Below are 23,202 nucleotides of genomic sequence, written 5' to 3' on the forward strand. Positions count from 1 at the left end.
TTGTTCGTGGAGTTGCTAACTGTAGTCAAGCCCTGGATAACAAGGGTAGCCAATGGTAGGCCGTATGTATGGCAGCAGGATTCGGCCCCTTGCCACACCTCTGGGAAAAGTCAAAAATGGTTGTCTGAAAATTTCTACGACTTCACCAGTCCAAATGTTTGGCCTCCAAACTCCCCAGACCTTAACCCCATGGATTATTTTGTATGGGACGCAGTTGAAAAAGACACCAATCGCACTTCCAGTAATACAAAAGCCCAGTTAATGGATAAAATTAAAACAGTTTTTGCGGCTCTTCCCAGGGAGACTGTAGCATCAGCTTGTTCGAGGTTCCGAAGCAGAATTGAAGCTGTGATCGATGCTAATGGTGGTTATTTTGAGTAAATCTTGTTGATAGTATTGTAATTAACTCTGCCTGTAATGTTTTTTTGTCAATTCATTAAATTTAATAGATACAAAGAAGATTTTCTTTTTCCTTACGAAACTGTCAAATTTATCCCGAACACCCTGTATATATATATATATATATTATTGAAATTAGGATTTACTCGGGATGTATGCATTTATAAAATTAATTTAACTGACTAGAACCCGAGAAAGTATAACAAAAACCTTTAATAAATCACGACTAGTTTCATCGGTGCTACGACTTCTTAAGGTGAGAAAGAAAAAACATCAAATCAAAAGCAAATCAGCTAACGCCTATGTTGTTCCCGTATAGGGAGTAGACGCGGCCGTTTACCCTATCTAACTTTTGGACACTGAGTGGACAGTTTAAGCTCCATTGGTAGCCAATCAGAGAGATAGCTGGCCAGGGCGATCACTGATTCATCGGTACGCAGTGAAGAAGGCGGCAAGCTAGTGCCGCCATCTTGTGGTCACTAACCCTAACACAATATTTTTAATGTCTGAAAATAGTGTGGGTTCTACGGTCGATTTTCTTGAGATGACAGGACGAAAAACCCGAGTTTCCGGGAGGAAAAACCCGCTTGCCCGTGCCAGAGATCGACTAACTCGGGAACCGGTCGAAAAAAGGCTTAGAAAAATTTCCTCTAGTCGCCGACTAGACTTGGAAATTATTCCAAGCTTATGAGGAGGGAAATGATGGGACTGACTGTGCAGATATCTGTTGGTATGTGTGGGATTATCCTTGCCTTTTCTTGATATCGATATCGATAGTATAAAAAAAAAAGTAGCGTGTTTGAAAAACAAATGCGAGTATGAGTTCCAAACAAACGAATGCTACGCGCTGTCGCGAGTGCGCCAGTACTGAACAGAAGCAACGTGTGCGTCCGAGAGATTGTAACTCAGGCTGTTGTTGATATGAGAGGAATCCAGAGAACTTTCCCTAGATTCAACAATCTTTCTCTCGAGTTCATCGTAGCACACATGGATGTTAGAAGTTTGAGTCCAGTTTACAATGTGTTGGGGGCCTGCGTCTGAGTTAGCTGAAAAGAGAACGTGGCTAGAGAGAGCGCTAGCTCTAGTCCTGTTATAGGAGATATCTCTACGGTGTTCATCCAAACGTAGAAGGACGGATTTAGCAGTCTGTCCATAGTATGGCTTTCTGCAATCACACAAAATCTTGTATACTCCTGGAAACTGAGTAGGAAGATGTTTCTGTTTATGTTTGCAAAGTAATGAACGAAGTTTTGGAAGCGTAGTGAAGCAAGTTTATCAAACACGCTACTGTTTTTTGTTTTTTTTATACTTGTTCTGTTATTACAATTTTAAGTCTCTGTAATTTTTTATATACTTCTTTGATTGTGATACCTGAGGATGTTGATCTATTCAACGAAACTAGTAAACTAGTAGTATCTTTTTAAATATATCTTGTCATCTTTTTATCTCTCGGTAACAGTCATTAAAGCTTTTTTATAATATTCCAACCGAGTAAAAATGAATTCTGAAAAAAAAAATAATAAAATATATATATATATATACTGTATATATATGACAGAATGATCATTGACTCGGTTAACATACATAGTTTTATGAAAAAATTGAATGACTAGAACCGAGATTTAAGTAAAAAGGTTTTAATATAAACACACTACTAATTTCGGCCTGTAACAGCCTTCTTCAGGTGATATTATAAAAGAAAAAACACTAAACATTGAGGGTTAAAAGACTATGAACAACATAGACAGTCTTTATACGTAATTAGCATGAAAACGTTGTACTTGGATTTGAAGCTGTTCTTTCGTTTGTTGCATTGTTGGGAGAGTGCGTGCTTGCTGCATCACGTGAACGCCAGTACATGATTACAGCTGAATGACTATCTGGGAGGTTGTAGCTTAAGTTATTATTTAGATGAACAGGATTGAAGATGATTTCTCTCTATTTCGTCACTGCAACGGAAGATTTTAGTAGATTATTCCCAGCAGACTTTATGACTTTGGTTATCATCATTAGGATTAGCCGAGAAAAGGATATGACTTGATAATGCACTCGCTCGCTGTCTCTTGTAAGTAATGTCCCTCATGTGTTTTTCCATACGCATTTCGACAGATTTGTCTGTCTGCCCGAAATAAGGAATATCGCAGTCACATAATATTTTATATACACCAGGGTATTTGAGTTGATGATGACAAGGTTTGGGGGTGACTAATTAAGGAAGGGATCTTTGGAAGTGGAGTGAACAAGGTTCTGATATTGTATTTTCTTAGAAGTTTTGCTAATTTGTGTGAAACAGTACTTATGTAAGGAATAGGTATATTACCTTTGAATCTATTTGTTTCATCTGAGTGATGTCTAGGAGGATTAAGAAGGAATTTTTCAACGATTTTCTTGGAATATCTATTAACTTCGAAAGAAGTCTTCAGATGGTTTATTTCAGATGGTAAGAAGTTCATTTGAGTCATCCAGAAGAGAACAGGCTCTATGTCCCAAGGTGGAAATTATTCCAAGCTTATGAGGAGGGAAATGATGGGACTGACTGTGCAGATATCTGTTAGTATGTGTGGGCTTTCTATATATCGATATTTTTAGTTTACCAGAAGAGCAAGTCAGTTTTACATATATGTAGAAAGTATTTTTACCTTGGGTATAAATATGTTAAAGATACCAAGTAATTTTAAACCTCGTTTTACTCCATTTCCCAAGTAAGCAAACAGACTAAAAGTCAAGTTTGCACCTGCAATTGATGCAAGTCTAACTGATCCCACAGGTAGTGCAGGACCAGGCCAACTCGTGGCAAAGGTGGAACAAGCTCCGATCACTAATCTTAATATTTACCCTTAATGCCAAAACACATCTCCAAGAAGGGGATGTATGATGTTTTGTATTAAAGGCAAGGGGCCACTACCCAGACCGGTTTCGACCTTTATTGAGGTCTCGTCAGTGGGAGCTAGGCTAGAAATAGATATACCAAGATTTAGTCATACAGAGCTTGTAAGTATTTCGCCAAAACAAGTTACCATAAGGTGTTTTAACCTTATTAAATAAAAATCTCTGGAGGAGATATAAATGTAGAAAGTATTTTTACCTTGGGTATAAATATGTTAAAGATACCAAGTAATTTTAAACCTGGTTTTACTCCATTTCCCAAGTAAGCAAACAGACTAAAAGTCAAGTTTGCGCCTGCAATTGATGCAAGTCTAACTGATCCCACAGGTAGTGCAGGACCAGGCAACTCGTGGCAAATATTTATACCCAAGGTAAAAATACTTTCTACATTTATATCTCCTCCAGAGATTTTTATTTAATAAGGTTAAAACACCTTATGGTAACTTGTTTTGGCGAAATACTTACAAGCTCTGTATGACTAAATCTTGGTATTTCTATTTCTAGCCTAGCTCCCACTGACGAGACCTCAATAAAGATCGAAACCGGTCTGGGTAGTGGCCCCTTGCCTTTAATACAAAACATCATACATCCCCTTCTTGGAGATGTGTTTTGGCATTAAGGGTAAATATTAAGATTAGTGATCGGAGCTTGTTCCACCTTTGCCACGAGTTGCCCTGGTCCTGCACTACCTGTGGGATCAGTTAGACTTGCATCAATTGCAGGCGCAAACTTGACTTTTAGTCTGTTTGCTTACTTGGGAAATGGAGTAAAACCAGGTTTAAAATTACTTGGTATCTTTAACATATTTATACCCAAGGTAAAAATACTTTCTACATTTATATCTCCTCCAGAGATTTTTATTTAATAAGGTTAAAACACCTTATGGTAACTTGTTTTGGCGAAATACTTACAAGCTCTGTATGACTAAATCTTGGTATTTCTATTTCTAGCCTAGCTCCCACTGACGAGACCTCAATAAAGGTCGAAACCGGTCTGGGTAGTGGCCCCTTGCCTTTAATACAAAACATCATACATCCCCTTCTTGGAGATGTGTTTTGGCATTAAGGGTAAATATTAAGATTAGTGATCGGAGCTTGTTCCACCTTTGCCACGAGTTGCCCTGGTCCTGCACTACCTGTGGGATCAGTTAGACTTGCATCAATTGCAGGCGCAAACTTGACTTTTAGTCTGTTTGCTTACTTGGGAAATGGAGTAAAACCAGGTTTAAAATTACTTGGTATCTTTAACATATATATATATATATATATCTTTAACATATATATATATATATATATATATATATAAAGTTTTTTTTTTTACCTTGGGTGTATTATACATTAGAAGATACTAAGATATTTTATACTTGATTTAAATCCATTCATAAAGTAGACAAAAGGTGCTTGACCTTACTAATAAAAATCTCTGGATGAAAGAATGATGTAGAAAGTTTTTTTACCTTGGGTGTATTATACGTTAATGATACCAAGAAATTTCTTGGTCATGATGGTTAAAGATACCAAGGGTCTGGCTCCCACTGACGAAACCTCAATAAAGGTCGAAACCGGTCTGGGTAGTGGCCCTTCCCATTATGCATTGCATTATACACGCCCTTAAGGGGTGTGCTTTACATTATGGTATACATACTAAGGCAAGTGATGTGAAGTCAGCCTGTATATACAAGTAGCTCAGACGTGAATATATTTCACGCGCATAACTTTGTTTTGCTTACTTGGGAAAAGGATTAAAACCAAGTATAAAATTTCTTGGTATCTTTATATATATATATATGTAAAGATGGTGAAACACCAGGGCATGTTGCACCATCTTTAGACTTGAACTACGTTCAGGCACAAACTTAACAGTTTGCTTACTTGGGATTAGGAGTAAAATAACCAAGTTTATAAAATTACTTGGTAACCCTAATATACATTACCCAAGTTAAAAAAACTTATTTACATATATATATATATATATATATATATATATATATATATATAGTTATATAGGTAGTTTTTGAGAACTCCACAGGCAACCTTAGCCACTGCAAAAAGCCCAGCTCACACCTATTCATTTTAGAGGAGACGGGAAAGAGTTCCGTAGACAGCTGTCATGATCTTATAATACTCAGCCCTTAACACTCGTACTATTGTTTGAAAACAACCTACTTGCCTGTGCTAGGAGCTGGAAAAAAAAAGTAGGACAAACAGGTCTTATTGTCTGCGACTAGAATGGTCTCTCTTCTAGAGGTATGGCATTACGACACCAAAAACATTGCCACAAAGTTTGCAAGGACTAAGACTCATCGCAGGAAGGCATCCCAACACAAACCATCAATCAACGTTATTAATTCTCAGTCTAAATACTACACTACAACTACTAGCTGGGCAGCTTCAGAGCTACAAGAAACTTTGAGGCTCATCACAGAAAATGCTTACACCAAATTATAACATGACAAACTTAAGTGATCTGATGATTATTACGTGACACATTTAAGGAATACAGACTTACTGAGGGAGATCATCTACTTTACAACTCTCCACCTCTACTATTCAGTCAACCAACTACAGAAAACCGCATTCAACTACACCAACGCCATCTACTATCCACCACCACCACCACCACCACCAGTAATACTTTCACAGACAATCGCAAAGATCCATGCTCAAGGCGGGATTCGATCCCACAGCCATTTGGCTGGATAGCGGATACGCTAACCACTCGGCCAAAATAATATTTCATTTGGTATGGCACCTCTATAATAGAACATGCTGTTGATGAGCGGCTTATATCTTCGAATTTTCCAGAAGCAAAAATGAAAAATATCAAATCAGCTAACACCTTTTAACCCCTTTTAGGGAGTAGGCGAGAACTTTAAATCCTGTGTAACTTTTGGAGACTAAGTGAGCAGTTCAATCTCCACTGGTAGTCAATCAGATATATCTTGCCCTTCTATATCACTAATTATAGGCAGTACCAATGTAACTATGTTAATGACAGGAACAGACATTATCATGGAAATGATTACGAGAAGAGAATGATATCGACTTTTGTGTTCGTCCGATTCGGACCCAAAAAACACGTGAGAAAGCTGTCTACATGATTAAGGCCTTAGAGAATTATAGAGATCTGCAAGTAGTCAAACTGTCACATACAGACTGCAGACTAGAATGTACAAAGAACATGCAAGTAGATTATTATGTCTATACAAGAATGCTAGGAGAGCCTGTGTAGCTCAGTGGATGTGGCGTTTGCACACCATCGCGCTAGGCCGCACGAAGGAAGTCTTGGTTTCGAGTCTAGTCAGCGACTAGAGGAAATTTTTCTGAGCCTTTTTTCGACCGGTTCCCGAGTTAGTCGATCTCTGGCACGGGCAAGCAGGTTTTTCCTCCCGGAAACTCGGGTTTTTCGTCCTGTAAACTCAAGAAAATCGACCGTAGAACCCACATTATTTCAGACATTAAATATATTGTGTTAGGGTTAGAGACCACGAGATGGCGGCACATTTGAGCCGTCTCTCTTCACTGCGTACCGCTTAATTAGTGATAGCCTTGGGCCATCTGTCTCTGATTGGGTACCAGTGGAGATTGAACTGCCCACTCAGTCTCCAAAAAGTTAGATAGGGCTAAATGGCCTCGCCTACTCCCGTATTATACGGGAACAAAAAGGCGTTAGCTGATTTTTTTTTTTTTTTTTTTTTTTTAAGAATGCTAGGAGTATCAGAAACAAAGGGATAAAGTTTGTTGTCTTGGTCAATATGTTGGGACAACAGACTATGCATTGTGAAACCTGGCTGTTCATAATTCACACATACAAATTGATATCGAATGTAAAGAGTACAGTATTTTTAGGAGGGATAGGCAGAATACTAGAGGAGGGGATACACTGCAATATCTGATGAATTGAATCCAATTAGTGTTGAGAACTATGATTGTATAAGACTAGAGGAACAAGAAGTAGGGGACGATTAAAATTAAAACTTTCTAATATTGTAATTCTAATTACCAAGAAGAAGATAAACTGAATCCAGAACAGGCCACTTGGCCTAGAACTTGGATAGGAAGAAGAATTATGATTGTAGTACCAGCAACAATATTTCACGTGGAAATGAATTTAAAATGATCAGGTGTGAAGTCGAATCTAACAAGATCAATTACATAGTGGGGTGTTGCTATAGACTTGGTGGATCGGTTGCTAGTTGCAAAGAAATGCAACCCCAAATAGAAACGATGTACGCCAAAAGAATAATCATAATGGGAGACTTTAATTATCCAAATATTGATTGAGTAGCAGTAGAATCTCATGAGAAGAATGAAACTGAATTTATTCAGCTGTCACAAAACCTACCTCAAGCAGCATGTGACAGAAGGAACTCGAGGTAAAAGAGTGTTACATTTGATTATATTATCAGAAGGTGTTTCAATTAAAGATATAACTATTCTGCCTCCGGTTACTGACAGCAATCATGAGGTACTCACTTGGGAAGTGATTACGTTTATGGATGTTCCATTCAGAAAAAGTTACCCACAGAACTTCAAAGCAGGAAATTACGACTCAGAAAAAGTGTGTCAGTAGAATGGTATCGGTTGCTGGATGGGAAGAATATCGACAGTACATGAGAAGCATTTAAAAATTACTTAAATAATGCGATTTCAGAATGTGCCCCGAGAGTTCAAAGAATAAAAGGGTAGGAGTAAAATGGATGTGCAAACTTATTAAGCAAGTGATTCGTAAGAAATGGACGATGTGGGGGAATACCATGTGCAGAAGGATGATGTCCGTTATGAAAATTATAAGCAGTAGGCTAGAATAGTCACAACTGTTGCACGGAAAACTAAGTCTGAGTATGAACAAAAACTAGCTCTGCAAGGTAAAGCAACCCACGAGAATTCTATTGATATGCTGCAAGTCATGAAAGAATGAACATTAAAAAATAACTTTTCTGAATGCAGATGGTGTGTGGGTGACATATGCAGAAAAGGTTCAACTAATAAGCACCCAATTACCTAAAATCTATCAACCTCGTGTGTGCAACATTGAGTTTACTGCTTCTTCACTGAATGAAGAAACTCAGGTGTATGAAGAGAATGTTTTAGAGCTGTTGCATAAACACAAACAGAGTAGGAATTCAGCAATAAGGATTGATGGAATACTGGTAAGAGTGTTCAGCTGAACTAGCTACTCCTTTGACAAGGCTATATAATTTGAGTCTCAGAGCAGGGATGGTTCCACAGGAATGGAAAGAATGCATGGTAATTCCGTTCACAAGGGTGGTGCAAAGGCTGATATATTTAACTATCTACCAATCAATAGATCAGGAATAGTGGTGGTGAAGATTTTGGAAAAATTGGTCAGGGTTCAAATTCAGAAATGGTTGTCAGTGAATCTCTGCTTTGCAATGAAGAGCATAGTTTAAAAAGGGAAGCTCATGGTTTAGCAACTTAATCCCATTCTATAATAATGTTACCACTATGTTAGACAAAGAGAATGGATACACCATGATACTTTTAGATTTTGCTAAGGCTTTTGACAGAATATAGCATGGAAAAATGTTGCATAAATGGAGAATATGGCTTTGCATTATAAAATATTAGCATAGATAAGATGGCTGACTGACAGATATCAAAAGTGGTATAAGGGGATGTGAGTTTGCAAGGTTTAAGGTTACAAGTTGTGTACTGCAAGGATCAGTTCTTGGTCCTCTGTTATTCCATCTGTGCATTAATGTTGTTGGGAAGGATTTAACAAGTGACATATAGCTATTCGCTGATGATGCAAAGATAGCATGCTAATCAGGAATGCTGCTGATATGCAGTACTTGAAGAATTATTTGAATAGGCTGGTATTGTGGACATGGGAAAATGGATGTCAATGAATGCAAAGTCATGCACTTTGGCGTGAATAGATATCCAATCATATTATATTCGTGGGATTACCTTAGAAATAACTAACGATCTTGGAGTGTTATTAGATAACAAGTTGAAGTTCAGGGACCATGTAGCAAGATTGCAAAGATAATTGCAATGCTGAAAAGAACTTTCACATATAAAGCAAAGGCTGTTATTTTACTTCTTTACAAGGCATTGATAAGACCTCACTTGGACTATTTTAGTAGGGCTGGTCTTCTGGTTTCCCTTGTTATTCTGATATAGTTGTGAGAATGTTGAAAATGATATCAGGATTGCGGAATGCTGATTATGATGATAGTTTCAGAATTTGTAGATTGCAGATACTAGCAAACAGGAGAAAGAGGGGTGATATGATTGAAACTTACAAACTTCTGAAAGATTCATATAGGAGTGCAGTTGATGGAATTTTCCATTTTATGGAAGGTGAGGAAAGGACAAGAGGACATCTTTGGAAGCTTTGAAGGGGGTGTGGGCTAGATTTTTCTCTAATAGAGTGGTGCGGTGCATGATTGGAATGGACTGCCATTGGATGTTTTGGGTTCAAGTAGTGAGAATGAATTCAAGAACAAGTATGATAGCTGATGTGTGTATTACATGGCCAAACCTCGATGAGTCTCTGACTCGCTGCAGGTCTCTCTTAATAATAATAATAATAATAAATTTTGAATCAGGAAATCAAGAAACCTTTTGACAGGTAAAAAGGAACGAAACCATTAACTTCTAAAAAAATTCGGGCATGAATTCCTGCGGTAACTAAACCTTGTATAAATCAAACGAAGTATACGAAGTCAGATAAAATAGCCTAGCATAACTCGAACACTACTAGACTTTTTTAATATTAAATGCCAGAGTATACGCCCACATCATTTTTGGGAAAGGAACGCAACGGTAAGGTACACCAGCACCGTTCTTAACAGTGATATGTGATATACGATGCAGGTCAATTAAAACTTTCTAATATTGTAATTTTTACACGTTTATCTACTATTACAATAAACACAGTTATTTATTTGTAATGAAATGTGCTGTTTTCCGTGTATTAAGATATTTCCTATAAAAATTTCGTAACCATTTTTAGAATTTTAAATTACTTTACTGTTTTTAACAGGCTTATGTTTCCCTGTCAAAATGGCATTATTATTATTAGGTGACACCTCCAAGGAATCATCGCAAGAAGGCTTTCTACTCTCCTCCACCACTACGCGCATCTCACTGTCGTCGCTACTCCAACTCCAACAACAACACGCCATGACTTTACTACCATCAACGCCATCTACTGCCTATCCATCAACAATAAGAAAGAGCATTCTAAGTTCGATCCTAGTCACAGCTAGAGGAAGTTTTCTAAGCCTTTTTTTTACCGGTATTCGAGTTAATAGAACTCTGGCATAGCGAACAGGATTTTTTTTTTTTTTTTTTTTTAGCCACGGAGAATGTCGAGTTATTTATCCCAACACTATAAAAAATCAACCGTAGACAGCACACTATTTCAAATAATGTGCTATGTTCGTTAGGTTTAGGACCATAAGATAACGGCAGTTGTTTGATACACATCCCACACTGGATGCCATTTGAGAAAGTCGACAGCAAAGGTTGTTCGATTGGTACAGCCTCTACTACTAATGGCTCACGCAAAATGTTAAGCAAGTTTGAGCGCGATTAGTAGTTGGAAGTGAATCAATCGTTCGATTCTATTGGTACACTCTCCCTCGATGAATCTTTGGACTCCCTGGAAGTGTCACATAATAATAATAATAATCTCTCCTAAAGCCTGCCTGTTCTTGTGGCATTTCTCTATTCACATATGACTCCAGCCTTTGTTGGATCACCTCCAGCATATTACTTTCATGTGAAATTAAAGCTATGTGTTCTATAATTCTCACAATCTCTGGGATTTGATTTCTATTGGAATTGGAATGAATACTGATGTTTTCCAATTTCTAGGCCAGTATATCTTCCAAACCTGTTGACAAATTTCACTCAATATATTCACTACTTCATCCCCAACTGATCTCAATAATTCCACTGGCACTCCATCAGCTTTTCCTTTTGACAGCTATTCCATTACTAGTATCGCTTCATTTTTCATTATCGTGGGTTCCTCAACAAATAAATCCCATTATTATCCTTCTTGTACAGGGTGCCCATAAAATAACTTTTCCTCTTTGGAGGCATCTGTAGCTAAAACCAATAAACGGAATGAGACCAAATTTTATACTGAGACCTTTGAAGGCATGGGGAGATGATTTCCGCGAAAAAAAGTTTAGTACCAATAGGAGAAATGTTGGCGCTTGCGGAGCCGTAAACGAGCGGATAATTACATTAAAGGCAGATAAAATAGAATAATAACATTTCGATGATGTAAGCAATACACGCGTCACTCATTCCAGCTGGGTATGTGACATGATACAATGATAATAAAAATAATTAAACTAAAACAACAACTTGCGAGAGACAAAGAAATTAATGTAGTGATTGAACGCACAGGAAATAATGTTTTATTCATCAGAATCAGGATCCCCTGGACCACATACACGATTTTCAAAGTGCTGACCTTTCTTGTGTACAACAAATTGCATCTGATGTGCGACATGTTCTACAGCTGAGCATAAGGAGTCGGATTGGATGTTCATAACAACCCGTTTTATGTTCTCTTTCAAGACATGCAAGTTTGGAACGCCACCAACATACACAGCGGATTTCAAATACTGTTTAAGGTAAAACAACTTAACAAGTAAAGCATGCTGAGGCAAGGTAAGATGCATATTGAGCACAATTCGTCAGTCATTCGAATAACTGCCTGAACGTTCCCAATCCCTTTTTAAGTGGAATTGGTGGCGCTGCTGTCACGTACGCACAGTAAAATTTTCATAACCCTTTTTACCTGCGTTTTTACTGCAAATATTTGACTGTTTTTGGCTCCGCCAGCGCCGAAACTTCCCCTATCGGCGACTTTTGGTACTAAATCTTTTTTTGTCGCGGAATTTATCTCCCCATGCCTTCAAAAGTCTCAATATAAAATTTGGTCTCATTCCGTTCATTGGTTTTAGCTACAGATGCCTCCAAAGAGGAAAAGTTATTTTATGGCCACCTTGTACATATCCTCAACACACACATTCCATCTTTTTTTCCACTGCTTCTCTTTTTTATCAGACATTTTCCCGAATTACTTTTTACAACTCCTTCTCTAGGGATAACCTTCCCTGTAACATCGTTTTTTTTTTGTAAACAAATCTTTTATTTTACTCGTAATATTGCTTTCCTCAGTTTCCTTGCACCTTTTGTTTAGATGTTTTTCCTTATCTTTCCTAGCCTGAATCTTGAATCTGTACTCAGCTGTCTCACACTTTCTTTTTTCTCTGAAGTTTCATGTTTCTTCCTTCCTCTGCTATTTGAATAGCTTCTTCTGACAGCCATTTACAATCTTTTTTGTTGCTTTACTTAGAATCTTTTTGCTGATTCTATGACTGTACATTTTGTTTATTGTTCTTCCCACAGTTTTTATAGTTTTTCCTGTTTTCTCCAAATGTTTTAATTTCTTTCCGCCTTCTACTTTAAATGCTTCATTTATATGGTTTAGATCAAATCTGACGCTATCCTTTTGTTTCTTCTTTGCTCTTAATTTCAATTTAACTTCAGCTATCAATACTTCATGATCTCTCCCACTAGGTAGTGATTGTGCTGCTTGGACAGCGCTTCTCCACCTTATGCTTCCAATGTATTCCAAAATATGAAATAAGATGCATACGAGAAATTCTGGCCCCATGCCCTAGGGCAGAGCTTTCCAAACTATGTGTCGGCTGCAGTGTGAAGGTGTGTCGCGCGAACATAAAGCGTTAAACATAATAATCGCTGAAAATTTCCACAGCCGAATCCATTTCGCAAAGTACCGGTACGACTTTTAGTTAGCGCCGTTAAAGACGATATTTGGTCTACCGCTCGGAACTCCCCCTCCCTGAGTCTATATCGACTTGCATGCAACCATCACCATCAGTTTCGTTTTCGTTGGAGTTTTTTATAGTTCATTCAAGTATAAGTGACAGTAAATGTAAACAGAAGCTAAATTGTGCAGAGCCGTACTAAGGAGTCCCAAAAATACTTTACTTTAAATAGAATGTAATTGCAAGATGTTTTACGTTCTAGAATTTAAATTTCACTTTCAAAATTATATACACAAACTTTCTTTTAATTATTTTTAACCTTTAAGAATATTTCATATCAATATATTTCGATGAATAATGGAGAATAAATGAAGCCGAATCAATTCAAAAAAAAAAAAAAAAAAAAAAAAAAAAAAAATCAGCTAACGCCTTTTTATTCCCGTATATACGGGAGTAGGCGAGGCCATTTAGCCCTATCTAACTTTTGGAGACTGAGTGGGCAGTTCAATCTCCACTGGTACCCAATCAGAGACAGATGGCCCAAGGCTATCACTAATTAAGCGGTACGCAGTGAAGAGAGACGGCTCAAATGTGTCGCCATCTCGTGGTCTCTAACCCTAACACAATATATTTAATGTCTGAAATAATGTGGGTTCTACGGTCGATTTTCTTGAGTTTACAGGACGAAAAACCCAAGTTTCCGGGAGAAAAAACCTGCTTGACCGTGCCAGAGATCGACTAACTCGGGAACCGGTCGAAAAAAGGCTTAGAAAAATTTCCTCTAGTCGCCGATTAGACTCGAAACGAAATCTTCCTTCGTGCGGCCAAGCGCGGTGGTATGCAAACGCCACATCCACTGAGCTACATACAGGAGCAAAATTTAGAAAAATTATACTACACTCAGAAGTTCGTTAGCTGTCAAGGGATCGAGTGCTTTGTCGTGTATATGAATTGAGGGAAATTATGCTTAAACATTTTGAGGAAAATCAACAAAATGAATTCTCCGATCTAATTCAAAACAAATTATGGTGCACAAAATTGGCATATCTTGCTGACATATTTGAACACTTGAGTAAAATAAACACCAGTTTGCAAGGAAAATGAGAAAATATCTTAACGGCGGTGGATAAAATTTGTGCTATGAGAGACAAATACAAATTTGGAAAAGGAAAGTGAAAGAAGGAAATTTTGAAATGTTTTCCAAAACTGCACACTATGAACTAAAATGTGATATCAGCTCACTAATTGTTGACCATTTAACAATGCTTGGAGAGAAAATTCATCACTACTTCCCAAATATTGAAATATGACTATGATTGGATCAGAAATCCATTTTTTTTCAACTGCAACGATTAACTTGTCAGTTATTGAAAAAGAAGAATTAGCTGAAATAAAAAATGATCGAAGTCTGTTAATGATGTATGAAGAGGGTGATTTAGAGAACTTTTGGATTCGTGTTTCAAAAATGCATCCAAACATAGGTAAAAAAGCGTTAAAAATTCTTTTGCAGTTTTCCACTACATACATGTGTGAGGTATCCTTTTCAATGATGGCAAACTTGAAGACATTGAAACGTGAAAGCTTAAGAATGCTTGATGACGAAATGCGAGTGTCTTTATCTACTACTCCACCAATTATTGAAAAGCTGTGTTCATCCCATGAAGCTCATATATCTCATTAAAATTCTATTATTATATATTTATTTATTTTCTTTCTATTTCTATTAAAAAAAATCAGGTAACGCCTTTTTATTCCCGTATATAGGGAGTAGGCGACACGGTTTTTAGCCCTATCTAACTTTTAGAGACTGAGTGGGCAGTTCAATCTCCACTGGTACCCCATCAGAGATAGCAGGCCCAAGGCTATCACTAATTAAATGGCACGCAGTGAAGAGAGACGGCTCAACAAGTGCCGCCATCTCGTGTATATTTTATTATATATAAAAATACAGCACGATCGAAAAAACTCAAAAAGCGAGCTATGAAATGTTTTTTCTATATTAAATACATTGAAAAATTAAGAAGAGAGAATCATTTCAGCCCACTTGATGTGTTTTTTATTCGATCATACTGTATTATATATTTTTAATAAAAATGAAAGGTTTTCATGAGATAGGTTGTGTCGTGAAACAAGTTTAACCTCTGATTTGCTAATAGACTGTGTCGTGCCTTCAAGACAAGAGTATAGTCTAACTATATCACTCAACCTTTAAAGGAGTTATATGGTATTTGATCTTATCAAATATCAAAAGGAGTTGCTTGTTATAGTAATGATAGGATCAGTTTTAACAGGAGTATGTGATTAATCACTTACTATAAATAGTGAATTTTTATTAACCCGGTATTGGATAAACAGGAAGAGATTTTTAAATAAACCTTCTAAAAGTTATACAAAATATAATTGTAAAAGCATATACTTAAACTACATCTGATCTGGCCATGTGACCCATGAGAGGCACATCAGACTGAATTACTGTGCCGCGAAATTATGTTTGTCTAAAAAGCACTGCCCTAGGGTTTTGATCAGGGAGAGATGATTTGTCTGTGGGTTCGCGAAACTGTTAAATACAGTATATCAAAAATGAAAATAATTACAAGTCTAACTAAGAATTAAAAACAAGTGAGTAAATGATTGGTAGAACTAACTACAGATGCTGTATCGATGATGGAATTTTTTATTTTTATTTATTTTATATTATTATTTTTTGTTGTTGTTTTCTCCTTCTCATGATGATGGCATTCATATTCAACAAAATAACTGGTCACGTTACTAAACTGGTAAAAAATGACTTCTGAGGGAAATATAACTCGCTAAATTGACTAAAGAAACTTGCTTGTGCATTATTTTCATGTATAGCATACCTCTGGGGTTTCCAAAATTAAACAATTACACGTGCGCCACAGAAGAATATCGTGTTTATCTCAGAAATTTTTCGTCTTACGTATCACAAACGATCAACAGTGACAACCAAGAACAACAATCAAAATATTTGAAAAATAAATAGTCAAGCAATGCGCATGTGCAAAATATGAATCCCTCTGTACATGTAGTTGCACATTTGTTAATTGAAAACTATTGAGTTTGAAAATTATAAGTCAATTATTTACAATTATCTACAATACATATTTCATATTGTTTATTATTTTAACGGTATAATAGAACACAGAAACTAAGTAAATAATTGATTTATTAACTTGATGCTGATATATCGCTGGTATTATAACCAGCATCTTCAGAGCACAAAAACACTGTTTGTCACAATACGCGAGACTAAAACAACATGGTGTACATTAACAAAATTGTAGCAGCAACACAAAGACTAGAGTCCTGATTTTGGCGCCCTCTATCTGAGAAAAAAAAAAAAAAAAAAACGCTATCATATATTGCTAGAGTCCTAGAAAAGTGCTAGTTTTTCCTTAATATGACTGTCTCCCAGATCTTCGGCAAGTTAATACAGCCATATTTGTTGAGATTTGGAGTGTGTTTTAGGGCTTCTGTTGCCTCTAAGAACAATCTCTCTGATTTATATGGGTTTCTGTGTAGTACTTTTGTGTTTTTCCAGTTGATCCTGTGTGCAGGGGTATCCAGAGCATGGTCTGCTAGGCCCGACTTCCCATAATGATATTTCCTATGTAGTTTCCTATTTCCTATGTAAACTACATATTTCATATGTAGTTTAGTGGAAGTGAGGTACCCATAAGGCATAAAGTGTAAGAAGTTGATATAATGTTGGAAAACAAATTAATACAGGGTGTCCCAAAATTCACGCAAGAAGTAATTTTGATAGAAAACACAGGTTTTTAATTAAAAATTGTAATTTCTTATTGATTCATAAAGTATACAGTATAGGGTTATGCATGGAATAGCATATCGGGTAAATGGCCTCCACGGCTTTGCTGGCACATACGCACTCTTTTCTCGAAAATTTCCATGACCGTTTTGCATAAATGTGGCCGAATTTCGTTGATACAGCGCTCAATTTCCTCCTTCAAGGCGGGGGTAGTCGTGGGCTTGTTGGCATAAACCTTAGACTTCAAAAAAAAAAAAAAAAAAAAAAAAACCAAAGAAAAAAGTCCAACGGCGTTAAGTCACATGATCTGGACGGCCAATTCTGATCACCAAAACGGGAAATTACACGACCAGGAAATGACTCATGCAGTAATTGAATTGTTTCTCAGGCTGTATGGCATGTGGCACCGTCTTGTTGAAAACCACATGTCGTCCACATCCATATCTTGCAATTTAGGCACAAAAAACTGGATTATCATGTCGCGATAGCGAGCACCATTAACTGTTATTGCTTACCAGCCGCATTTTCGAAGAAGAATGGACCGATGATGCCTCCAGCCCAAAATCCGCACCACGTTGTGGATGTATTGTGACTTTTCTCAACAATCACTCGTGGATTTTCTGAACCCCAAATGCGACAATTTTGTCGATTAACGAAGCCATCGAGATGAAAATGAGCCTCATCGCTGAAGATGATTTTGTTCGAAAAATAAGCATCCATTTGTTGTTCCATAATCCATTCAACAAACTCTCTTCGCTGTGTGTGGTCAGTAGGCTTCAGTTCTTGAGTCAATTGAACTTTGTAAGCATAAAGGTGCAAATCTTTCGTGAGAATACGCTGTAGAGAGCTTCTCGAAATGCCCAATTCAAGACCACGGTGCCAAATTGATGTTCCTGGACTCTCAGCAACAGTCTCACGAACTGCTTCGATGTTTTCTGTTGAACGACTTGTTGAAGGACGGCCAGAGTGTATAAGATCACTAATTGATCCAGTTTCCTTGAATTTTTAAATTAATCTTTTCACAGTTGAAGTTAAATCACTATTCCAACCATATTTTGTACGAAAATTTGCGAACTGTAGCTGCCAAACCTTCAATATTTTTAAAATATTGCTCAACAATGAAAATGCGTTGTTCTTTCGTGTAGCGCTCCATTTTTAATAACCCTGAACTGTCAGCTGTCACGCTGTCTTTTTTTTCTCGTTGGCAACACTTTACCGCACAAATGGCGCTAAATTTAAATCTTGCGTGAATTTTGGGACACACTATATATGCAGACCTGCAACTGAATTAGAAACCTTTATGCAGATGTAAGTAAACGTCACTTACACAGCTTATGTGCAAAACACTTGATCACATGCGTTACCAAGTGTTCTAGGCAACTATCTAAGAATGCTACTGGTCAGTAATCGTCAATAGTATTAATCACAGTTGCAAAAACAAAGAATCCTTCGGAGTTCAATAAAAACGCGTATTGTAGGCACCGGTCTGACTGGAGCCACGATTTTGAAAGCCAGAGATTCTGGCTTTCAAAATCGTGGATTCTCAAAATCCTCTGAGTTACCCTCACCACCTTTGCAATATGCTCCCTGAATTTCAGTTTTCTATCAATCATCACCCCCAGATCTCGTCTCCCCTACCTCCTCCAGTACAGCTCCTCCAATCGAGTACGCATCCTCCCATTGATGGATTCTAAACCTCAAGACTTTACATTTTGCTCCATTGAACCGACAACCCCATTTATTTGCCCATTTGCCTAGTTTATTCAAATCCTCTTGCAGGGCTGCCACATCTGCACTATTACCGATAATCCTTCCCAACTTCACATCATCAGCAAACAACTAACTGTCCTCTTGCAATCCATTGACAATATCATTGATATAAAGATTGAACAATACAGATCCCAGTACTGAGCCCTGTGGAACCCCACTTGTAACTTTCTGCTTCCTTGACACTTCCCCACCATACACAACTCTCTGATACCTATCGGACAGCCAATCCTGAATCCAGTTGACCAATCTGACATCCAGACCCATGTGCTGCAACTTAAATATCAGCTTATCATGTGGCACCCTGTCAAACGCCTTTGCAAAATCCAAAAAAAATAGCAGTATATGCCTTTCCCTCATCAACTGCTCTTGTCACTTTATTATAAAAGACAATCATATTACTAAAGCAAGAGCACCCCTTAACAAATCCATGTTGATTCTCACAGATAACATTACCCTCATCTACCCAATGCTGTATATAGTCCCTCACTAATTTCTCCAAGACCTTAACAACTACTGATGACACACCAACAGGCCTATAATTACACACTTCCAGTCTGCTACCACCGTTGTGCAGCAGCACTATCTTACCTTCCTTCCATTCCGTGGGTACCTTTCCTTCAGCAAGACTTTTATTGAAAAGCCAGGTCAATGGAGCTGTCAGTTGTTTAGTACATTCTCTCAAACCCGTGGTGAAATACCATCCAGTCCAACAGGTTTATTGGTATCCAGAGTACTCAGTATTTGGAACACACTCTCCTCTTGCACCTCTAAACCCTGATCCTGCCCTATCCTTCTAGTATTAAAAACTCCTTGAGATGAAATACTCCAATAAAGTGCTCATTGAACAATTCCACCATGTCCTCTGCATCAGTCACTCTATTCCAATTTTTATAATGCAATGTCATTATTATTACATGGCATCTCCTAGGAGTCCAAGGACTCATTGAGGGAAGGCATTGTGCTACAAACATCATACTGTCTCTCCCTGCTGCTTAATTCTCACTACCACCAACAGTATTTTTGTCTGTAAATTGTGCATTCTCATGGCTGATTTTCCTGTACATAGGATGAAAAACTCAAGTTTCCAGGAGGAAAAAGCCTGCTATTCCCCACATGAGATCGGCTAACTCACCTTCAACTGAAAAAGTCCATATAACAATTCCTCTCCTCATGATGGGAATCGAACTCAGGCCTTTTCCACTATTAGAAGTGGTTGTAAAAAAAAATAAAAATTCAAAAGTAGGTGGAGAGGGATGCTCTACTCTACTCTACAGTGAGCAACATGGGGTTGGTCCTGTCTTAGTAATTTATTCGCATTTTATAATAAAGTGACAATGGAAATGGCTTCAAAAAGATACCACTGGATTTCACAGGTATTTGACTGAATACCACATGAAAAACTATAACCTGTTGGTTGATGAGTGGGTACAGTAATGAATCGACCAACCAGGCCTGAAGAGTAGCCACTACTCTTCAATATGTACATCAATGATATAGGGAAAGATTTAAGGGTGATATTCAGTTGTTTGCTAATGATGCAAAACTGGGAAGAACAATAGTTGATAAAGGCAATGTAGTTATTCTGAAGGATGATTTAAATAAATTGGCATTCTGGACAAAAGATAATGATTGTCAATTTAATGTTGCAAAATGTAAGGTTATATACTTTGGGTTGAAAAGGTTACATGTGGTGTATCATATTGATGGTACTGGATTGCAGGAAACTAATGAGGCTAGAGACTTGGGATAATGATGGATAGAGAATTGAAGTTCAGAGGGCATATTACAAAAGTTGATAAAATAGCTCAAAGAATTACTTGGATGTTGACATACCAACAAGTACACACAGTGAAATTATTGTCCCTCTTTATAAGGCTATGATTCAGCCACATCTTGACTATTGAGCACAGATTTGGTCACCTGGGTTTCTTAGGGATCAGGAGGTGGTAGAGAGAATTCAGAGAAGAGTGACTAAGCTGGGGACAGGTCTGTCGAATGCTATCTATGAGGATAGGTTGAAGGTTTGTGGGTTACAAAGTTTGTTTGATAGGCGGTGAAGAGGGGACATGATAGAAACTATTAAGATGTTAAAGGGGTTTTATAAAATTTATGCAAAGGAAATTTTTCAATATATGACAAATAGCTGCTTTAATATCAGTATGTAAACTGACATAAAAAATTAAACATTGAAACTTTGGGGCAGATTTGCAGCTATCTATCATGAGGAACATAAATCTTACATCCTTAACCACGAACTGGAACAGTCTGGCCTAGCAGAACATGCTATCTCGACCAAACATGGAGGAAACTAAGCTTTTACAAAGAAGTAGATTCTCTATTCCTTATAGAGCGCTCTATTTATAAAGCTATATATGAAGCACATATAGAGCGTTTTATATAAGCGCTCTCTTCCTCATGGAGTGCTTATATAGAGTTGTAAGACTTTTCTACACCAAACGATGTAATACTATTTCCTTTATATTATTATATAAAGGAAATATTATCACATGATTTTTATGCAAATTCCTGATAATTATATTATTGTAATATTTTATTTATTTTGTTTTTTAATTGGGAATTTTATTGTCCATTTGATGTCCTATCAATGCTATAGTAGTGCTTTTTTGAAAATTATTCTTTAATTTTAATTTTATATTGTGTTCTATTTTCAATGTACTGAGGATGTCTGTGATATAGAGGTGAAAATTTTATTATTATTATTCCTGACACCTCCAAGGAGTCCGAAGACTCATCGCGAGAGGACACCTACAACTGTCTCAACTACTACACCGAACATCACTACGAATCATCTCCATCAACGCCATCTACCGTCCACCTCCACCACCACAATCACAACTAGTATTTTTTGTCTGTAAATTGCATGTGTTCTGAAGGGCCGATTTGTCTGTATGCAGGATGAAAAACCCGAGTTTCCGGGACAAAAAACCCTGCTACCTCCATATCAGATCAGCTAACTCACCTTCGATTGAAATCGTCCAGATAAAGATTTCTCCCGTCACGACGAGTATTGAACTTAGACCTATTCCAATTGAAGGGCACAACGTACCATCATTCTTCAATTGCGCTACAGAGGCTACAAAAAATACAGTACAGCTAATAAATTTATTTTACATAAATTTTAATTTGTGTTTAATTTTTTAAATATGACAAATAAAGAACATCTGTTCTTTATTTGTTCTTTATTTGACAAATAAAGGTCATCTGTGGAAGTTGTGTAAGGGTGTGTTTAGTAGGGGTGTGCGGTATGCAGACTTTTATGCGTGGAGAGTGGCGAATGAGTGGAATGGATTGCCAGAATTAGTTGCAAGTTCCCAGATGGTGAATGAGTTTAAAGAGGGGTATGATGGGTTTTGTGTGTAAAATATTTAATTTGGGTATCCCATGAGGAATCTCTGGACTCCATGGTCCTTTATAATTATTATTACGGGTATCTCCATGGAGTCAGTAGACTCATTGCGGGAGACCCAAACTATCAAAACAATATCTATCATATCTGTTCTTGAATTCATTCACAGATGAAGAACTCACAAATGACTCAGGAAATGCATTCCACTCATTCACCACCCTCCAGGCAAAAAACCCCGTTGTCACACCCTTGTTAACCACACTTTTCCTTAATTTCCAGGGATGACCTCTTGTTCTTCCATCACTATCACACAGCTGAAATATTTCCATTGCATCAGCCTTATAAAAACTTTTTAGGAATTTAAATGTTTTTTTCATATCCCCCTCTTCTCTGCCTATCAACCAACCTCTGTAATCCACAGGCTCTCAATCTAATAATAATAATTATTATTGTTATTTAGAAGAATCTTACCTGATCATCTTTTTTGTCTGTAACACTTATGTGAACATGGTACTTCTCCAATTCCACTTTTTTCCATTAATGCTGCCAATCTTGAATTCTGCTGATGCTGAGTTGGAGTTTCTTCAAATAGCTTACTCTTCACTGTTTATCTCCTGGTTCTTTAATGAAAAAAGCAGTGGCCTTTTTAAAATGGGCAAATATTGTGCCACTTCATAAAGGAGGTGATCGAACTCAAGCATCAAACAATATGCCTAGCTGTGTGTCAGGTGTTGTGGTTAAGTTGTTGGAGAAGCTTGTGAGAACTAGGATCCAGAGTTGGGTTGACAACAATGGTATTATCTTTGATGGACAGCATGAATTTGCTAAAGGGAGGTCATGTTTTAGTAATCTACTTACTTATTACAATAAAGTGACTGCTTCCTTGGAAGAAGAGAAGGATACACAGTAATATAGTTGCATTTTGCAAAGGCTATTGATAGAATACCTCATGATAAGTTGACGATCAAACTAGAACAGATGGGGTTGGATATTAGACTAGTGCATTGGATTGGAGACTGTCTATCTGATAGGTATCAACAAGCTGTGTATGGGGGAGCGATATCCAGGAAAAGGAAAGTCACTAATGGAGTGCCTCTAGTGAATCAGAGGTCTGTTTTAGGTACATTACTGTTTAACTTGTATATTAATGATATTGGTCAAGATTTGAATGGAGATATTCAGTTGTTTGCAGATGATGCAAAG

General features: G+C 37.3%; 1 protein-coding gene across 1 annotated transcript; it reads left to right on the top strand.

The window, feature by feature from the left end:
- Positions 1 to 14,378: 14,378 nt before the first annotated feature.
- LOC150099918 (protein ZBED8L-like) lies at positions 14,379 to 14,753 on the top strand. The gene has a single exon (XM_090403174.1). It carries the CDS (start codon positions 14,379 to 14,381, stop codon positions 14,751 to 14,753), a length of 375 nt encoding a protein of 124 aa, XP_090259300.1.
- The last annotated feature ends 8,449 nt before the right edge of the window (positions 14,754 to 23,202 follow it).

This window comes from Typopeltis vanoorti, chromosome 13 (assembly GCF_054136105.1).
Source record: "Typopeltis vanoorti isolate ZY-2024b chromosome 13, IOZ_Tvanoo_1.0, whole genome shotgun sequence".
NCBI lineage: Eukaryota > Metazoa > Arthropoda > Arachnida > Uropygi > Thelyphonidae > Typopeltis > Typopeltis vanoorti.

Coding starts and splice junctions, on each gene's coding strand:
- LOC150099918 (XM_090403174.1), top strand. CDS start 14,379: ATGACTATGATTGGATCAGAAATCCATTTTTTTTCAACTGCAACGATT.